Source organism: Bombus affinis, chromosome 10 (assembly GCF_024516045.1).
Source record: "Bombus affinis isolate iyBomAffi1 chromosome 10, iyBomAffi1.2, whole genome shotgun sequence".
Taxonomy (NCBI): Eukaryota; Metazoa; Arthropoda; class Insecta; order Hymenoptera; family Apidae; genus Bombus; species Bombus affinis.
This window is the reverse complement of record NC_066353.1, coordinates 8,344,651-8,365,513: the sequence shown is the minus strand read 5'-3', so window position 1 is coordinate 8,365,513 and position 20,863 is coordinate 8,344,651. Positions and strand designations below refer to the sequence as shown.

At 42.4% G+C, this 20,863-nt stretch overlaps 1 protein-coding gene across 12 annotated transcripts in view; it reads left to right on the top strand.

The window, feature by feature from the left end:
• LOC126921156 (nuclear receptor coactivator 2-like) overlaps window positions 1-20,863 on the top strand; it is a 127,275-nt gene that overhangs the window by 62,739 nt on the left and 43,673 nt on the right. For 11 of the 12 annotated variants that reach the window (XM_050732427.1, XM_050732437.1, XM_050732432.1 and 8 more), the window contains exon 3: window positions 20,362-20,469. In XM_050732427.1, the coding sequence (XP_050588384.1) occupies window positions 20,362-20,469 (108 nt within the window). Of the gene's footprint in view, window positions 1-9,474; window positions 10,650-20,361; window positions 20,470-20,863 lie in introns of those variants that run through there. The other variant, XM_050732430.1, reaches the window with a different exon arrangement.

Below are 20,863 nucleotides of genomic sequence, written 5' to 3'. Positions count from 1 at the left end.
TCAAACACGGTAAAAATACAAAAGAGAGCGTGATATCGGCTGACTCGTCAGCGTTCGACTAAGATTCGACTAAACGCGTAATAAAAGATATCGGCCGACGAAGAAGACGCCGCAAAAAGTGGCAAGTAATTTTGATCCCGAGCGATCGACTTCGATCGACGGAATTTCACTTCCTACTGTCAATTGCAACTCGAATTAAGGCCGAGTACGCGTTCATTCTCTCTCTTCGACCTCGTCCGATTGCTTCACTCGGGTGAAAGTATGCTAATAAGCTTGCCATAATTTTATGGTTGAAATTGATAGTCCAGCTCGGTCGTTCGTAATTATTATCACTTTTGTACACCTCAACGGGAATTATCGAAGAATACATCGAACAGGAATTATACTCTTTCGTTTCTTTTCTCTTCCCAAGTCGGATACTGTTTGCCGTAAGTATTCGTGGAAAATTATGGAAAATTTCAAAGTATCATCAGGGTCGTGCCGCACAATTTGACCGATATCGTTAATGGAATCTTACGAGTCACGATTCACGCTTCGCAGGCTACGAGCGCCAGTAAACTCTCTCTCGTAACAAGCTTGATATTAAAAGAAGGGATAAAGTTCCATAACGTTATTATCAAGAACGAACAACGTTACGTTCATATTGAAATTGAATTAATTCGTAGGATAAATATAGAAGAAGTCGTAGCTGTGATCCAACTACGATCGAACGCGACGTCGATAAAAAGCAGGACACGCGTTATAAAATCGCGTTGGCGCGTTGTTTACGCATGAAACGAACGATTGTCGAATTACAGATTACACGTTACACGCGAACCATTTTACGGACCAAAGCACCTAATGAATCATATTGGAAGCTCGTCGTAATTATCGGCTAATTACGACGAACGTTTCGATCGTGTGCCTTTAACGTTATATAACAAGCAGGGGATGAGCGTTTCGCGTGTGACATCGTTAGGCCGACGATATAAATGAAAACTCGTTTCGTTGGGTCGATTCATCGGCGCGGCGGGCCGAAAGGAGCGGAACCCGGTTGTACATATATCGTTGAATTATCCACGCTCTGTCCGCTCGAGAGAGGCTAATCTGAAATTCCTCTTACCTTGCTAATTAACATCCAGCCCCGATACCTGTGTGTATACGCGTTGTATCATCGAAACGGAATCTGCTTAATTTGCGATTCGGATTGTACAGCTCCGAGTCTATGATGAAAGAACCGATGTGTCGGCGGTTTTCACTGGAAGAAAAAGCGTCTCCGTTTCTACGCCGATGATAATTTGCCTTATGAGATGCGATCTTCGCGATATCGTTGCACCGTTGCTTCTTCCAGTTTATCTCGTAGAATGCTCGAATTTCAGCATAAGCGGATTTCAAACTTGAAAATTTCTATTTCTTGTTACAACGTTTCGTCCTAATCTTCCCTGTCTCTTTCCTCCATGCGCGTATTTACGAATAATTCATTTCCTTTTTATCGCGCGTTGCGCAATCTGTCCATTCCTCTATCACCAGCGAATAAATCAAGCTCGTCGTATACGTCCCGGCGAGAAGATGCAAAGTCGGATTTTACGCCAAAAGTATCGATTCGCTGTTTCTCCGTTGCGATCGAGAGCCATTAAAGACTTTCTTTTTCAAGCATTCTATATATTTAACGATTACAATTACCATAAAAGCGTCAAATAGGTGATAAACGGACTGCGAAATGAACAGCCAGAGAGAAGTCGGCAGAAGCGTCTTCATTGATAAACGAACTTTACATCGATCCGATTTCCTTGTCCATCTATTTCACCTTTCCAAGAGCGTCGATAACAGCGATAGAGCCTCGAAAATTCACCGTACTTTGATAAGAAAATGGAAATTCTGTTCCCTTCGACGTTTCAAAATTAGAATTTTGTAGTTTCTCTTTTTTTATCTTCGATCAAATTTTAGCTAATGTTTCGACGCGCTTGCGCGGTATTTAATATAGCAGCCAGTTAACGAGTTCCAGGATAAATGCGAAAACTTTGATAAGACGGAGAAAAAATGTCGATCGAGTGCCGATGGGACTCGTGGTAATTAAAAATTTTGCCCTTTACGAACCAAGTTTGGACAAAGCCACGCGATAATCGCTAGAAATATGGAGATAGGAAAATTAACAAGAAACACCGGCCAAGTCGAACGGAGGCTCATTTATTAAAACTGCCACGCTGTTAGAAGTTTCGAGCGATCTTGTACGCGAATAATTATGCAAAACGAGCGAGGATCGACGAAGGATGTTTCAATACGAGAATATTGGCGAGATAGGATCTCTGGTTGTTCGTCGATGAAAAAAAAAAAAAAAAAAAAAAGAAAAATACTAGTTTAACCGAAATAATCGAAAATTCGCATCGAAAGTCGACGATTGGCCCGGCAGATAACCAACGTAATTAACCAGGTGGCAACGAGGAAACGTTGCTTAAATTTGTCAGTAATCTCGAATACAATAGACGATATTAACCATCGAAATAATTTCATCGAGATCCACGAGGTGATACGCTTTTCTTCGATCGAATATCTCGTACGAAAGAATCATCGTTCGCAAGGATTTATCGCAATTGTTTGCAAATTGCGATTTAAGATACGAACTTCTTCGAGAAGCAACCGATCTTTCTCGTTATTTCTGATTTACTCGCCAGTTGAATCGATCGAATCTATCGAGTAGAAATTATTTCCTCCGTTGAAATTCCAGCGAGATTGAAATTCACGAGACGCGAAACGTTCGTGTGCCGCGCCAGAGTCGAGAAATTTTCAGAAAGTAAAAGCGATCGGTTTAGCTTCTCGCCGATTTATTTGCAATCGAATAAAAACGACACGGATAATCGTTGGAACGTAAAAGCGCGATCTTCGTAACGTAGAGATCGCTATCTCGCGGATTCGTCGTATCGAATAATAAAAAGGCGATACGTGCAACTTGCGCCAGAAACGAATCGATGCACTGGCAAGAAAGTGGACGAGGAAATTTCACCGGTGGAAGAAAAATGATTCGTTTCCGATCGATAATAAGCGCGAAAGAAAGAACGACGTACGAGTTACCTACAGTTAGTCACGTTTTGCGATAAAAGGTAACGAGCAAACGACAAAACCCGCATAATGTCTCCGAGTTTTTAACACGTCCAAATCGAATCATTCTTTACACCGATCAATACGTCTGTTTACGATACGATAATTATTCTACACAGTGATGTACGTGTTTTTAAAAGAATCGAAGATAAAAGCACGATAAAGTTAGGACAAAGTGACAAATATAAATAATCAAACGCATCCACGTCCACGTAGCTCGCGTGTATCGGTCAGGGGTTGACGTGGCTCAGTCGCATCGCGACGTCTTTCAAAACAGACCAGAATAGCGAAAAACTTATCCGATAACCTTTCGTAAATATTTACGCCCGTTGTAAAGATCCTAGCGTTGAATTTTATGTATAGACAAAAATCGTTTATTCGTATTCGATCGTGTAAAGTCTAAAAGAAAAAACCTTAACGTCGTGAAAAGTCTTTGGAGCTGGAAAAAGAAGGCTAAAGGGCGAAAGAACGAAATAAAGGGGAATACGGAAGAAATTCAAAGCTGAAATTGAAAAATTCCAGTACACGTGCTGCTCGGCATGGAACTGGAAAAATGGTTCTCGAGTTATTCAGCGGCACGCTTCCCCTATCGATAAGGGACGGGACACGTGTAGTATGAACCTGAACTCGACATGACGGCTGAGAACGGCGAAAGGATAGAAAGGGTATATAGTACATAGGTAGAGGTGTATGCACGAGCCACGGGGAATTCTGGTCGATGGCCGTGGCGGAGAACGCAGAACAGTTTACAACTGCATATACGAGCTAGGGAAGTGTGTTACTACTGGAGCGCGCGTAACCGAGAGACCTCGACCAATTTAAATGCGCGATCGCCTTCTATGGATCGTCATCGACTCGCTAGAATACCAACGGATTAGCGCTCGATGCTCTGGCAGCGGATGCTACTTTGGAATCGCCGCGTGAATCAGAAATCGATCTTCCCTCGTACGATATTTGTTTTCGCGAAACTTTTCAACGGGGTTCGACGCGAGACGGAGCAGCTTCTCCACCGTTCAACGATGCAACGCGCAAACGGCTGAATCGTTATTGACCCATATAGGGAGTTTGGAAAATTTGTTTGAAAAATTATATTAAGAAAGAACGAGTCGTTTTACGCGGACAAAGATTATTCCTTAATAAGTTAAAATTAGAACTCTTCCAGTAAGAAAATAATTTCGTTAGTTTTCTTCTTACGGAAAATTTTGAATTTTCGTTTATCGGCAGATAATTCTTCCTTCTTTTTGTTTGCTTTACGTTAAGAAACAATCGTTCTTCGAAACGAAGCAATTACGCGTGCATACAAGGACAGGAATTCGTAGTTTCGAATTTTATTTAAAAAGGATGTTTATTTAATATTTTTGTAAAACGTAGAAGGTACATTTTCGATGTTTGAAATTTCTTCGAAGACGGGTGGTAATCCTTTAACGCCGCTTTATTTCGCGGAATCTTCAAAGTTGGCGACTGAAATGCAAATTACGTTTCAGGCGCGCGTGTGCGTTGTTCGGGCAAAGTGGCGCTATTTAAATTTCGATCGAAATCGTGGCCTTATCGAATCGCGCGATTGCGACTGGAATTCAGTAGTACGTATCCCAGATTCGTAAGTTCATTTTCTCACGAACGGGAGCTCTCCGAGTTGCGTCAAACCGCGTTTAAATTTCATTTTTCCAAATTTCTTCGAGACGCACCGTATTTTATTAAAAGTTGCCCCGTTGAAAACGATAGATCGGCTCGATAACGATCGAGCGTTGATTTAAATTATTTGTTTGTAAAATACTTTGCGTTTGCCGAATTTTTCAACGATTATCGCACACGAATATCAAAATTGGCGCATTTCGGAAGCACATTCTTCGAACGCCAAATATTTCCAGAGGTGTTCTTTCCACGAACCGTACAGGTGTGTTGGAACGATTTTGAAGATCGACGATCCCTCCTCGACCGTCGGCTCGATCGTCGAGAGGAACAGGTGTTTACCTTGTGAAAGTGTGAGTATCGCGGTGACAAGCGTTATTCGACGGAAGAGAACGTAGGCAGACCGAGGCGCGTGTAGGTAGAAGACGGATAACAGGCAATGGCGTAACGAATAGACGAGTAATAGAACCCGTTTGCCATTGATTTAAATTATCTCGTTGCTTCTTCCTAGCAGTTTGGCCGGAAAACCGCGATCTGTCACTCGTCGATGAAATTTCCTGTCGCTTCGTACAGCGAAGTTTCGCCGAGGAAATGGAAAATTTGTTATCCACAACGCGATTAAGGAGAAATATGCGCGAAATGTTATTCGTTTTGGTCTCGAATTTCGCGTTTTCTTCTCTCCTTCGAACGACGTCTCGTCTCGGTGATCGTTCGAGTTTGAAACGCCGATCGAGCAACCAGTTTGGAATCCTTTTGTTGGGATCGGAAGCCAAGAAACTGCATGAAGTTGTCGCACCTAATTCAGACCGGGTATCAAATTCCGGCGTGTCCGTTTTCAGCGATAGAACTGACGTCATTATTCTCCGAATGCTATGAAATCATATTTTATGGCTGTTAAAGGATACGGCCGTCTGTAGTCGCGGGTTACTTTTTAACCCTTTCCAATTCCACCTTTCTTTCAACCACGACGGATTACGATATATCGAGATTCCAAGTGGAACGAATTAAGCGTAATTTCGAAAATGGAACATACGGCAGGATGCGTTGAAAGTATTTTAACGTTTAAACGGCATCCCGATCGACTAGTATACGCGTGTTCGCTTTTGTCGCACAACGCAACGAGCGTACGATATTTAGGACGCTTCGTGATCAAAATCATTTACCACTGGGATCCCGTTTGCGTTGACTCTTTGTATAAATCCAAATGGAAGAACGTTGCTAAAAGATATTGGTCGATACTGTTTCACGATGTTGGAATAATCGCGCCGTTATATCGCGGACGGGAGGTCGGCGAGATTCCTTCGTCGCGGTGAAATTAGAATGGAAAAAAATACTTCTATCGTATCGATGTTGCGGAAGAATCGCGTCTCGATCGTGTTCGACTCGAGATCGAAAATGTATCTCGATGGGATCGAAGATAAAATCAGAGAGACGTCTTTGTTGCGTTGAAATCAAAATCGATTGCCTACTTTTGGTTATCGCAATCTACCGCGATCTATGGAATAAACTACGTGTACGGAACGTAGTATAGTACGTACGAAGGAAAAAAGCGCGAATTACCAGACGACATTTGCGAGAGAGAACCGAACAGAAACGATCGATGGAAGCGATTTCGACGCGCGTCGCGATGACACAAAAGCTGTAATACAAAGTATTTGATACGCGTGTCGCGTCAGCCTTTTCGAGATTACCTAAAAATGTAATCCGAGCGTCGTTTCTGTATACACACGATCGCGTAAAATCGTTGTAACGAACGATAAAGAAAGGAAATAAAAAGTAAAACACAAAGTAAAACGAAGAGGAAGAAAGAGAGGAAGATACGTACGTTGGAGGTGGGAGCGACTCCGTGTGTCAATCGCATTTCCAGCGGCCAGATAAAGTTTCTCGCGAATATAGAAATCTCAGAGTGTAACGTATTTCGATCGCGGTCGACGACTCTTTTTTCTTCCTTTCTTTTTTTTTTTTCGCAACGTTGCAAAATCGCGCGCCGGTCAATATCGAACCGACGCGGCGAATAGAATAGCACGGCGAACAATAAAATATTACGTCGGTGCATTAAAAATGTAGATACGGATCGATGTTGACACCGGTTGAAGTTCGTTTCGTTCTACTATTAGACGTGGCGCGATCGATCCGGGAACCCGCTAAAAACCAATACGCAACGAATCGATCGCCGGGCAACTTTCTTTAGATAATCGCTTTTATCGATGATTTAATTTCAATTTTATATGCGTGCTCGATAGGAATTTAATTAGGTCTTTGACGTTAATGCGGTGGATTCAAAGGGAATATATCTTTTCCCAGCTATAGAGGATACACGGACGCGAGGTCGAAAAGGGACGACGATAGCTGCGTATAACGAGCTAGATACGCAGACCACGTAGAAGCTAAGATTAATTCGCTAGATTGCTGACTTTTTAACGTTCGAGCTGCTGTGCGCGGATTAGCTATTGTGTAAGCGTATAATAATGGGAAAGACTACACGAAGGAATAAACGAAACGATATCTTTGTTTCGCTTCTCTTTCAAACGCATCTTTAGATATAGAGTACTTTTAATATTACGTCTTACGTATATAAACATATTCAAACTTTTGAGGCAAAAGTATCAAAGTTAAAGACGATTTGCGACGGAGAAAAGTATGGGGAATACGCGTTTCTCGTCTTTGAATCGCCGCCATCCCCGTTTCACCTTTCATTTTTCTATATACTTCGACTCGACATCGTATACTTCGTATTTCAACCCGTGACACTTAAATTAAAACGAATATAAGCAATTAACCGTATTATTAACCTCTTAAGATAAGATAGATCAACAGCGGATAACAAATTAACGCGGCCAATAGCAAACGTTTGATTTAACCACCGATAACATCGAAATGAGAAAGCTTCTCAACCCTTTCCTACGCTCAAATTCCAAACGTATCGATATCTTGTACACGTAGATCGTCTTTTCGATCTATCGACATTTCTGACGTTCCTATCTATTTGCGTTTCGACCTTAGCATTCATTTTTTCCCCCACCACGAAATCGTAAAATTATTATTCAAAATTCGTAATTCTTACTTTTCTATCTATTTCTTTTTTATCTCTTACACCTTTTACACCAAACGATTTCTCTTTTATATAATTTTCTATCTGTACTGTTCGTATCCAGTGCTCTAAACAATTTTTGTTTCGCGCAATAAGGTCGATCTATTATTATCATTACCGCTATCGTTATCATCTCGGTGGAGCAGACGCCGCCCGGGCAGAGAGATCTTGGCAATTTTCGTATTCATCGAAACAGAGAGAAGGAGAAGACATTTGCCGGGGGATGGTTGGAGCTCGGAGAGCATTGTGTGGTAATAGGCACCATCGTGGCGACATTCGAATAGCCGCAATCGCGTCGAACCGAGGCAGAAAGGGAAACACGGGAATTAGAAGCGAGTAAAATGAACGGAAAAAGGGAAACCGGCGCGGAGAGGCACGCGGCGAGGAAAGTACGCGATACGGGATCGCTGTTTCGTCGATTACGCTCTATACAGCACCGTAATTGCGTATGCAATTACGGCGTCTGAAAGCGAGCATCATCCAGCTCGCGCGACTCCTGCGTTCACCGTTTTCTTCTGTAACTGTGAATCCGTAATCCGGTAATTTTACGGCAATACGTCGCTCTTCCTTTCGTTTATTTGCTTTCCGCTTATTTTTCCTCTTTCTGCTTCGTAGCTGTTACCGTGTATACATATATATATATATTTTTACAAGAGAGCGAACGAAAGTAACTAACAGGTGCCGTACGTGAAATGCTATTGATAGTTTGGAAAATTATTTAACGGCGATTGGTTACGATCGGGACTCGACGAAGCCGAGGAAGCGAGATTGAAATTATTCGACGAATATCAGAAGAGAAAATTTTAGCCGACGTTCTTGCCCGTTCGTCGGGTTAAAAATTGATTTCCACGTATGTTTCTTTGCGATTCGTTATGGAAAATTTGTATTCGAATTAAACAAAATTAAACTATTATACCCGGTAAATGGAATATTTCGAAAAAGGAACACGGTACACGGTCATCCCCGAAGATATTAATCAACCCGTTTAAACTATCGCTGAATTGCGTCAATCCACCCCCACCCCCGTACTCCAGATATCAAATCCCCCACCCACGTTACTCGCTACCGAAAATCTATCGTCTCCACAAAATCCCCAACAAGCAACACACCCACGACCGCACCGATGACCCACTTTCCCGAGCAGCTCGTCCGCATCCGACCGAAACCTCGAAATCTTCTCTACCGTCGTAAAGTTACCCTCTAAACGAAAATCTGTCGACCGAACGTTGCACGCGACTGTAACTTACCCCGACGTTGCAAGCTGGACGCGTAACGTGTAAGTAACGTATTAATATACACGCGTAGCTGTCCGGCGATGAGACGGCAGGAACGAACGAGAAAGGAAGAAACAGGTGAGATGGGATCGGTCGGGTGCATTAAACGTGGCACGTAACGCGGCGGTCGACTCGGTCGTTCGGACGGTCGCGAAGGCAGGCAAGGCGGGCCACGGGTGCGCGCAACGCCGCGCATGTCCGTGTTGCCATGATCGCCCTGGCCCACTGACCTATATTACACGCGGGTACAGGTCCCGCATATACGAGTCGACCCACGAGCGACCGATGCTCGGCCGTGGCGACTCGAACAGGCCACGCTCGCGTCGCTAGTTTCATCGCTAGCTGCAGCTAACCACCGTCGTCGCTGTTATCTCGATACGCGTCGTAGAGTAAATTTCGAGAAGCTCGACGTTGGTCGATCTCCGTCGAAATTTGCATATACGTAACTACCTGTCGTCACGATGCAACGACGTAGTTGCAACGGATCTATCGTAACCGCGATGAGCAGCTGATTTTGGAGGCCGTGGCTGGAACGTGGCGTCGGTACGCGTCGAATCGTCGATCAACGGCGCGTTGCGCCGTAGCTGAACGAACGCGATACGACGAATCAGTGCGGCAGTCAGTCGGTGAGTCGGTGCTGTCAGTAGACGCGCGTTCGCTGGCCAAGCGGGAATAAGCAGGCGGTTCGCAACGATTCTCGCGTATATAGTACCTACGTAGAAAAAGAGAGAAAGAGAGAGAGAGAGAGAGAGAGAGGGAGAGAGAGCGTGTGTGTCAGAGTATCCGTGCGAAGTTCGCTCGTTCAACTCTAAAACACGCGGCGAAGCAACCGAAGGCCGACGGTCGCGAGGAGCGCGCGCACACGCCGAGAAAGAGGAAACACGCGATGTATGCGCGATCGTCAGTGGCGGCAGTGGCGACGACGGCGACGGTGGTGAGCGATTGTTGCGCAAAGAGAGGCAAGCTCGAGTGAGTGCGCGCGCGGATAGTCGCTTCTGCGACTGCCGCTGGAAGAAAGGAGAGAATAGAAGAGAAGAGGAGCTACCTCGGGGAACAGCCAGGCAGCGCGCATCAGCTTCGAAGAGGGGAGTCGAGGAACGTTGCTGCGTGACAACTGGGTGACGGCTGCGTGGATACACGCCGCTAGTGATGCAAGGTGTTCTTCCTAGCGATAAGTGGTGACGTCGGCAGAAGCAGCGAGCGCCGGCTTCTTCTTGCCGCGGGTGTGCTCCTTTACGGTCACCTTCTTTTTCTCCCTTCTGCCTTCTTTCTCCTTTTTCTTCTTTTCTCCGACTTCCGTTTCCCTCCGTCTGCCTCCTTCGTCGATCGTAGCTCGATCCACCCGCGTAATCTTCCGCTCTCGCTCCTCGCCATCGCGTCTACTCAAAGTATCCGGTCTCCGCGGTGATCGGAGAACGCAAACGAGTTCGTTGGTGCGTGAAGTTCGCGTGTACGATGAAACGATTGGAAGTTGCGATGGATGTTTAGGAGTGGAACGGCGTGGAATGGAAACGAGGTCTCTGGGTGTCGACGTGTCTTGGAGTCTCTCGTGGCACCGTGAGGATGCTTCTTGGAGAAAAGTAAGATAGAAAATCCAATCGTAACTCTTTTACTATATGACGAATTATGTAAAACGTTTGTCAATCGACCGAGCAACGATCGATTCGGTGAGACAGATTGTACCTTGGTCCACGTGACGAATATCAGGGATTTTTTTTAGCGTCGTGCTTCTCTCTCTCTCTCTCTCTCTCTCTCTTTTTTTTAATGATTCGAAAACTTAATCGAGATTAGTAAAACGGCGAATAGACGAGCGTATGCTATTTAAATGCGGCCAGCTCTGGCAACGAGAATGGGAAGCATTCTCGCGCGCAAAAATTATTGATTACCCAGCAGCCGATTCGACGTAGATGGCTGACGTAGAATCAGGACGTTGGAAGGAACCACACGGCGCGCGTTGCGGCCGCGAAAATTTGTCGTTGCCTCGAGACGACGTAGTCGTCGACGTTGACGCGTCTCGCTCGCGCAGAACGGAAACAATCGTTTTTCTCGAGCTGATATCAAGGTCGAGTGCCTTCGATCCGCCGACGTTCTCCTCGGCCCTTGCCTCTTCCGCACGCTCCTCGTGGAAACGTTACGATTTTCCCTCTTCTTTCTTTTTTCTTTCTCTTCTTTCACGGGTCTCTCGTCGCAAGATGTTGGCGTGCAACGAACGCTGTAACCTTTGTTTCCCATCGTTTCAAAATCCCTGGAAAACTCCGGCGAAAAGAAATTTTCCTGCGAAGGCAACAAGCGCTGCGATTCTATAAATATTTTTCTAAAAATCAACGTTCAAACGATACGTTTCTCGACTAAAGCGTATTTCTCGCTATTGATTAGTTACGCTTCGCGAATTCGCAAACGTTTACAAATTAACTTTACGCGATTTAACGACCGAACGATTACGTAAACGTTACAAAACGCATGGTGCATATAGATCGTATTTAACCTTAATTATGTATTTATTTGATATTGGTTGGCGAGTAACGTAATTTATAAACCAAAAGAAATCAGATCGAGTTAGACTAACTTAAGCAGTAGGATCCAGTAAGCGTTTCCAAAGGCCGAATAAGACGAGATTAAAAGAATCGAGTGAAATTCGTTTCGCGATATTTTTAATCGAAAATTGATTGTAATTTAACATCGAGGTCACAGTCAATTTTATAAATACATAGCCTTTTCGAAGTTATCGTGCTCTTATCTCTAGATACGTAAAAATTTCAGTTATACTTGCTGCGCGATTTTCGCCAAATACATCTTCGACTTTACCATATTTGAGCAGCGTGCCCTTTGTACGTATTTAATTCTAACGGCTAACGAAAGCTGGATTAGAATGGACAATCGGACGAAATTATCGGTTGCTTGGCTGCGTCGATAGTTGGTCGAGAGATTAACAACGATTTGCCTGGTCGATCGTGATCGGAGAAGGTGGAAAATCGTGGTAATTTCAGCCGCGACCGCAGGCGACGGCGTTTTATTAATATTCGCGATATTCCTTCGTTTCTTCGTAAACGATAGCGAACTTTTTTGCACGAGAGGAAGGCAAAGCGAACACGCGTCGATCGACTTTCTGTCGAACACGCGATGCTTTTGTGCTCGAACTTGCTCTCGCAGTTCGACTTCTTTTTGTGTGTAACGCGAGGCAAATGCAAATTGAAAACTGAACCAGAGTCTTTGTGAGGCGAAAGAAACGAGAAACGATTAAATCTTCCGATAATGTAAAAAAAAGGAGAACGTATCCGAACCGAAACATGTTCCACGATGATCGAACCCTCGAGCACGGATTAATTTACATTTAGAAGGGTCTGTCACAATCTTCTAACCCGATAGCACTTTTTGTGTCAGCCGTGCTACTGACTTTACCAAAGAAACGTTCTCTCCAATGCTATTTGTTACTGAAATTTCACTGAAATTTCATGGAATAAATTTGTTGAGAAAGTAATTTCGTACGACGCTTTTTTCCTAATACGATGGCAACGATTTAAAATAATGGGTAAGAAAATATCGATATCGGGTATTCCGTCGTACGAGCGGAATTATTGCGTCGTTAAATATCAATTAACGACAGGTAAATAGAATTGAAAAGCGGTTGACGAGAATATTCACAGCCAGCTGGCAAACGTTGATCCGGCCTCATCGATCATTGTATAATTTGCAAAATAGTTGTATGAAACGTACGAGTCGCGTTAACATCGGATCGATTAGTTATACGCGTTTTCTTTCTATTTTCCTCTTTCTTATCATTTCGCCTTTTTAGTCGATAGTTACGTCCGTTTCAGTTTTAGACGATTGAAACGATTCGGTGAACGCGAGGCCGTTAAGCGAACTGTCGTCGAGGCTTCTCGGCGCGCTTTTGCTTTCTTGCTCGTGCTGGCTGTCACTTGTTAAACAAATCACGAAGTAGAACATCTCGCGTTCCCCCGCTGCGCCGCTATTAGGAAAAATTTCACCTACGATTCTACTTTTTGCATTCCTCGATACGTTACGAATCAGCGTCTAGAAGAAACTTTATCGCGCTAGTTTTTTAAGAGTTAATTCAAAAGCAAAGGAACGACGTAGTTCTGAAAAGATTTTATTACCTTTATATCGCTTTTATATTGGTATTTTATCGTTCTTTCTTCTTTACGAGATTAGTTTCTCAAATTCTTACTTTTACGATGAATCTTAAATATTTTATCTCTGGTCATATATCGAATATTTCGAGTGGTTTTGCCGCTTCGTTTCTTTCCGATTAAATTTATTTGATCGATCGCCTCTCGTACCTTCGCGTGTCGCCTAAACGTCGAAACACGATCTCTTTCAACGAAAGAAAGAAAGAAAGAAAGAAACTCGCGATTAGAAACGAGAACGAGAGAAATTACCGATAAGTCGAAGAGAAGAGACTTTCGTCCTCGTTCGACCAAACTTACGATCGAGTGACAGGATAAATAGAACGACGATCGATGGAATCGGTTGGCCGGCCACGCTGAATTTCCTCCGAGGGCTCGTCCCTCCTATAATTAACCTTTACTCGCGGCGTTTATCAATTAAGCCTGCCTGAATCTCGAACGTTTTTGCCCGAGGGCTATCTGCACGCGGAATCGCGCAATTTCAACGAATACCCGTAATCACAATTTTTCCGCAGTGTTTACGGCGTGGCTTTTATTCGGGGATATTTGAGTGCCGCCCGAGGAACGTTACCAGATAACTAGTCGGCGATCTCTCGATAGACAGCCTGTTGCCGCGCGTTCCGTCGGTTCGCCAGGGGAACGAACCGATAAAATAAAGCGGTGAAACGCGAAAATGCTCGGTGGAAGAGCGGAACGATGTTTGACGGTGTCCTTAAATTTAAATAAAGCCCTTAGAGAAAAAGCAACAGGCGGATATACTTTAACGAGGAAAGAAACAGGTCTGATAAAAAGAGCTGCTGGCCGTGTTACGTCGACGAGCGTAATTTTTCGTCGTTTATCGCGCTAACTTTCTACGCTTGCTCTGCCAAACGACACATACGTTCCATCGGTGGTATGTAACGTAAGCTTTACAGCAACGATTTGCTAGCTTCGTTGCACGCGTAGCGACAGTCGGTCTGCTAATAAAACAAACGCGATAACGACGCGCCTCGTGAAAACACGTTATTGTCTCGTTAAACAGAAACGGTGTAAGCGCGAACGACGTTTCATGAAAAACGTGATGCACTTGCGGAACTTTTAAATCCAGGTTAAACATGCGTCCACGGCGAAGATGATGCGTTGGAGGCGTCTTATAAATCTCTGGATATTACGCGCGTTAGGTTACATCGTGCCTCTTACATTTTGTTACATTTTCGTCTTGGCAAGCTTCGAGCAATTTTCTAAAATTAACCGCATTATGGTAATACGATAAGTAATACCTTTCTGTCGTCGAGTATATATATTTTTCCGCCAATGTATAATTATTACGAAACGTAGGAAATTTTTATTTTTCTAATGGAAAGTTATTTATTTCCTTCGATTTAAGAGCGAATTCACTTTATACGATTAACCGATCTTCGATGATACGACGCACCGTAACTTTCTGATCACGCGATAGATTTTTCTCTGTTGGAATTTTAGTTGAAAAATAAGTAATTACTTCGAATCCAAAGCAATATTTTCGATGCTATATCTACTCCCTCGAAAAGCGAAAATAAATATACCCAAGTGGAATTCCACGGTGTCAAGAAAAATTCGACAGTTAATAGGAAAACAAGTAATAACATTTCGTAATATTTTATGATAGCGAATGGATTGGCTAATCGGAATATCAATAATTACCACTTTTATATGTTGTATCGTATCTGTTTCGAAATATCTGTGCGCAATTCGTATAATTGCGATTTTCATTCGCCAATGCATATCTAGCTCTATTTTAAAAACCATTAGCGACCGATACCTCCGTTTTCTCCTCCAATTCGTCAATTATCTGTCTCTTAACCTTCTCGGTATATATCGAACATCGATCGACGGTCAGGAACTTTTTTTTATCCGACTTGTCTTATCAAATGTAACGAACGCTAATATTTAGAAATTATCGAGGAAACTTGTTCGAGTAACGTTAATATTCTCAGTTGTGATTATCATGATTCGGTAACCTATCGTAGGATTATTCGAATGGTTTTCTCCTTCTTGATATTTCCTTTTTCATCGTTTCGTTATTGTACTAAAGACCAACGCGTAACGATGTACAACGAGTTTGATTATTCCGTGGAAATTTGAGGTAGACGCGGATTAAAAGAGGCGGCTTAAAGGGGCTTCTTCCTGCCTTCTCGTCGACAATTTATTTCGTTTCAAACTGCCCCCATTTTTCTATGAAGGGGATGACACGATTCGATAGTCCCGGCCGTCGCTGATTTTAATTCGGTCACGAGTTCAACTTTAGATCTTAAGACGTCGGAGCTCGACAGAGATTCGTCAACGATAGGAAAAATACGATCGGCTTGGAAACGATTCGCACAACGCTCTACAGTTAATATACAAAGTACAAAGTTTCCCTTGTACTGTTAGAGAAAATCATCGTCGTGTATTGTATCTTGCTGTTCGATCGATTCGTTTTATTTCACGCACGGAACGCTGCGTCACCTCGACGCGGAACCAGAAGAATCGAAGACAAAAGGAAGGAAGCATCGAGGAGGAATGAGTCGTATCGTAAGAACTGCTTTCAATTCCGCGCGCTGGACCGTGACGTTAAGGTCACGATTCACCAGGGCCGGGCAGCCAGCAGCCTGGTTTTATCACGCGGGATGGTCCCACTTCCGAAAACAATGCGCGCCAATGCCAACTGGATTTCGTCCGGTTTTCTCGACTCGCTGTGTCGTATTATCGTAACGACATCAGGTTGGCAACTTAGTTGCGAACGTTGGCTAGCGTGGCGGAGGTGATTAGATGACGTGGAGTAGCAAATATGTCAAAATGCCTGACGAGGGATCAACGCACGTGTCTAATTTGCTCCTTTGTAACGCGCCCGTGTCCAACCGGCTATATTTGCGAGAGAAATTACCCGAGAATTTCTCGGGCCGCGCACCGTGTCAAATTGTCGCTGGCTCCGCCGTTTCCGAGAGACCGACGTGGACTCCGCTCGACGAGATCGAGGTTGGTCAGGTTTCACCACGTTTTCGATAATCCGTGAGTTTTTCGATCTTGCTTTTTAATTCAATTTGTCAATTGTTTGCTTGGTCGCTCGTCTGGTAAAATATTAAACGTCGTTCAACGATCGTGAACTGTTCTTCGTTTTTAATTTAGCTTTCTCTTGGTACCTGCTGTTACGTCATAAAACGACTGATCGAATTTTGGATCGATCGCAAGCTGCTTAATTTTACGACTGTCCGCTTTAATTCGCACTTTGTACTTTGCGTAGGGATATGGATAACGTTTGTAGGATACAAATAGAATCGGGAATATCTCTGGATACTTTCACGAAACTAAATTACGCGAGTTTTCATTTCTAAAATGAAACTAAATGCAACGTAGATTTTAGATCGACCAGTCTCGTTCTACTTTGAAGATTCCACGTTATATATATAATATGTGTAAAAAAGTACACTGGAAAGAAAATTCACGTAAATTGTTCGCAACTTGATCGATCGTCGCATTGCTACTGAATTTTTGAGCGAAACTTAATTTACAATCAGAATTTATTTTTAATCGACTATTGATTCAAGTATTCGTGATTAAAATGCAGTAGCCCGATTTCATCAAGGAAATTAATTAAACTTACTTTTAATTAACCCACTCGGTTTTAATCAATAACTTCAAACGAAGTTTTAATTAATTGAATTTTATCAGCTTTCAATTCTGTATCGAGTTACGTAATACGTAATAAACGTACTTCATTTTTACGTGTATCAGGTACGAAACTAGAACCAACTATCTCTCATACGCTAAACGATGGAAAATTTATTTTCGTGATAAATATTTCACAATTTTTGTAAAACTATGCGCTCTAACGAGCCTATTAAATATCGATTAGTTTCGAATCGAATTCAAACGACGTCGCACAAAATTTAAGCTTCTCGATAAATCGTTGCATTAGGTCGATCGAAGCCAAGTATCGGCTATCAAGTTTCGTTCAATTTTTATCATCGGATCGACCTTTCCTTTCTTTCCTTCATTTCCTCTCTGTTTTTCTTCGTGTTTAATTTCGAACGAAAGAAATCCACGAAACGTTTCAGACAGACGTAACGCGTAATTCTCTCTGCGAAGCTACGTATTAAAACGATACGACAAAATTTTTCTCGCGTTTTATAGCCCTCCAGGGTTTTTCGTATGATAAATAGAGGTACCGTTATCTCGTCCCTGAAAAGGATGGTTCCTCGTTTCTCTAAATTGAATGGTACATATATCATTGCATTTTTAGATAGCCACCGTTGGATCTGATAGCGTTCGCTCGAAATATTTCTTTTCTCTATCCTGCATACTCTGTGGTGAAAAAAATGTAAGAAATATTCAGGTAACTCTATCATTCTGGGAAAAGACTTAAATTAATTATTTCAAGCCTCTGTTATTTCTATATTGTCCTATTTAATATTCACGTGCTGTTTGACTAACTCGTCGAATAAAAGGAAATTTCGTTTCGATTAAAAATATTCTTTACACGCGAATCGATTCAACCGTTACCTTAAACAAATTTCTTCGTAATTTTGAACATGTAGCGCGTTGTACTCCGTTAAAGTATAAAGTAAAAATGTTGTTTATATAACGACATACAATTTATAAGACCGGTATATTTGAACATTTTCTTCCATTGAGTTACGCGTTATTTTTCTCTTATCGTTCCATCTCTTTTCGATACCTTTTCTGCCCGATCGTAAGATACGGAAATTATTAAACGTTCGTTCAAAGAAATCATGTTATTGCGACAACGCGCTGCCGGCCCGTGATATTCATCATTCGTTTTTTAATACAAAATTACAAAGTGACATTTAAAGTTATATTAAAATGCCTGCAGGTGAAAGTACGACATCGGAAATATCTCGATTCGTGTATCCAGTCAGAATTAATTGCTTAATTCTGATTGCGAAAAAGCCGTACCTACCGTAATCGTTGCATATTCGGTCACCCCGCGTCGTTTTACTCGAAATTCGACGTTCGGTGTACAATGTACCGTAAAAAAAAAAAAATGAATTTTAATCAGCGCTACAAACTCGTAACGCTAACGAAATCGATAATTTCTACGTAATTGCCGCTGGAAAATTTTAAAGTTAAAACGATTCCAACGAAAAACTATATAATTCAGGTATCCACCGTCTGTTTATTAAGACGCGTTATCGCTATATTTGAAACGATTGGACAGCAATCCGATAATAAATTATTATGTCGCTTTTAAAGGTCGAAATAGAAATAACTGAAAATAGAATTTGAAATGCAGAAACGTTGAAACGCGAGGATAATTCACTATCGGAACAAAAATTCTGGAAAGAAACGAAAAGTAAGAAGAAGAAAAAGGTCGTCAACATCGTTGCGCGATTCGAGACTGTCGTTGAACCGTGAGAATCCTCTGGTGATCCGACCCTGTGACTTTTATCGATATCGTGCATCGTGAGGCGTGGAGGAAAATTTTGCGTAGGTAGATCCGCGTACGCAACTAAGCGTGTAACGCGTACCTATCTGCGTTCTATCAGCCATACGTTTGCTCGTTTTGCAGCTGCCTTCCTCGGTTATTGCCTACTTACCGTTGGCTGACTAATATCTTCGGATCGTTTCGTTTCATCAAATGAAAAACAAATTATCGCCGCCCGTTAGAACCACGTTTTATAATTACTCATCGCGCTGATCGGCTATCAGCACGACTACGGTTACAATAATTACCGATTGTATGCAACTACCTTATTTTCCATCTGTTTAGAATTCTCTTCCTTTCCTTTCTTTCGGTTTCGCGATTTTTCAAAAAAAAAACCGACGTTAAACGTTAGAACACAGGCAACTTGTATCTGATTCTACGTAGGATAAAAATTATTTTCCATGAAGAGAGTGGCCTGAAGATGATTATATATTTATTTGTTAACCCCGGAATGGCGTGGCGCGGGTCGAAACCGATGACAGCCGCGATATATTTTCTTCCACGCGATTTCTATCTTTTTTTTCCTTTTCTTTTTTTTTTTTTCTTTTTTTTAAGGAGCGATGCACTATTTTTCACTTCCTCTATGCGAATTATACGCTCATCGAATATCTCACATTCAGATCGAATAGGTTTTAAAAACAAATTCGGAAGAGAAGAAGAGAAGAAAAAAGGATTCCAGGAATATACCGGTGAATTATTTATCAAGCGTCCCGAGTGAAATATTGAAATAAGTGCACGCGACGATGAATTCGCGTTTTATGGACGGGTGCATCTGTTCGTTCGGGTTGCTCGTGTATCCTTGACCATAATTGTCCTGCGTCCCTTCGTACGCATCGCGAATTCCACCGGACATTACAATGCCACACGCGATAGGAGATGTCTCACGTGTCGATAAACGAACGCATAAAGTGCACGCACTGTACTCCGAACGTTGCTTGTTTTGCATCCTTCGCGATGAAAAAAGAAAGAGAAAAAATGTACAACAAAAGAGTTGGTCGAATGCGTCGACGTACGGTAATTACGGGTAGGAATATAGCGTGGCGAGCGAAATGTTGCGAAAATTGCCAGCTATTCGGCAATTACGCGGTCGCGCGGGACGGAGCTTGAAAAATTTCTCACGTACTTAATTACGTTTCTCGCAGTGCTCTAAGAATTGCTCGTTTTTGTAGATCTCTGGTGGCGCGCTTTCGCTGTCTGCTAACGTTTTAAGCTACGTTAGATTTCGCTATGTTAGGGAAATGGGCCATGGGTTGGAACGTAATTGAGGAATAATGGGCGCAATTAAGAGCGAGTTACTACGCCGCTTGTTTCACTTTGTAGAAGGATTCGATGAATTTTCAGTGGTTATCTCGGCAAACGAAATTTGAGAGATTTGCTAGAGATTTGCTAAGAGGATTCTCTTTTATTTCTTTCAACGGGGTATTTTGCTGTTACGTAATAAAAGATCGATAAAGATAGTTGCAGTGACCATTGCTGAGGTAAATTTGAATCATACGAAGTTGAAACACCGTTATCGGATCTCACTGATATAAATTGACAAATGGATGTAACAATAGGATACAAATAACGATATATATATATATATAACAAATATGAAAGTATTTATTTCTTAATTAATTGCAAATAAACATAATATATTTACATACACTGTTCCGTAAGTTTGATCTAGCTACGATATTTCAATTTAATTATTATTTGTTACAGGCCTAGCCCGTGTGAACTACAGGACCCACTGTGGGTCAAAATGAGTGCGATTACTGGCAGCATCACCAAGAAAAGAAAGAAATCAGATGCCAAGCCTCAGTCGCAGATGTAAGTGCAACTTTGTCTTCGTTCAAACGCGGTTTCCTATCAAATTTATCTAGTTTGATGCGAGAAATCGTTACGTGATTTAACGCATCTTGCGTAAGTCGTTCAGTCGAGAACATTAAAAAAAAAAAAAAAAAAAAGAAAGAGAAGAAAAAAAATGAGTACGAGACGAACATGTTTCGCTACCGATATCATTTTACCATCAGGCCATCTAATGAGTCACAGCGACATATTTATACTAGCTCGTATACCGGGTAGATAGTAGTGCAGTCAAATTACTCAGACCGCGGCGAGTATATTGGGCTCCAGTAACCAAACTGCAAACAGGTACCTCTTTTCGAGTTACTAAGTTATCTCGTTCTCGCATTCTTGTTGCGTTAACCTCGAAAAATTCTTT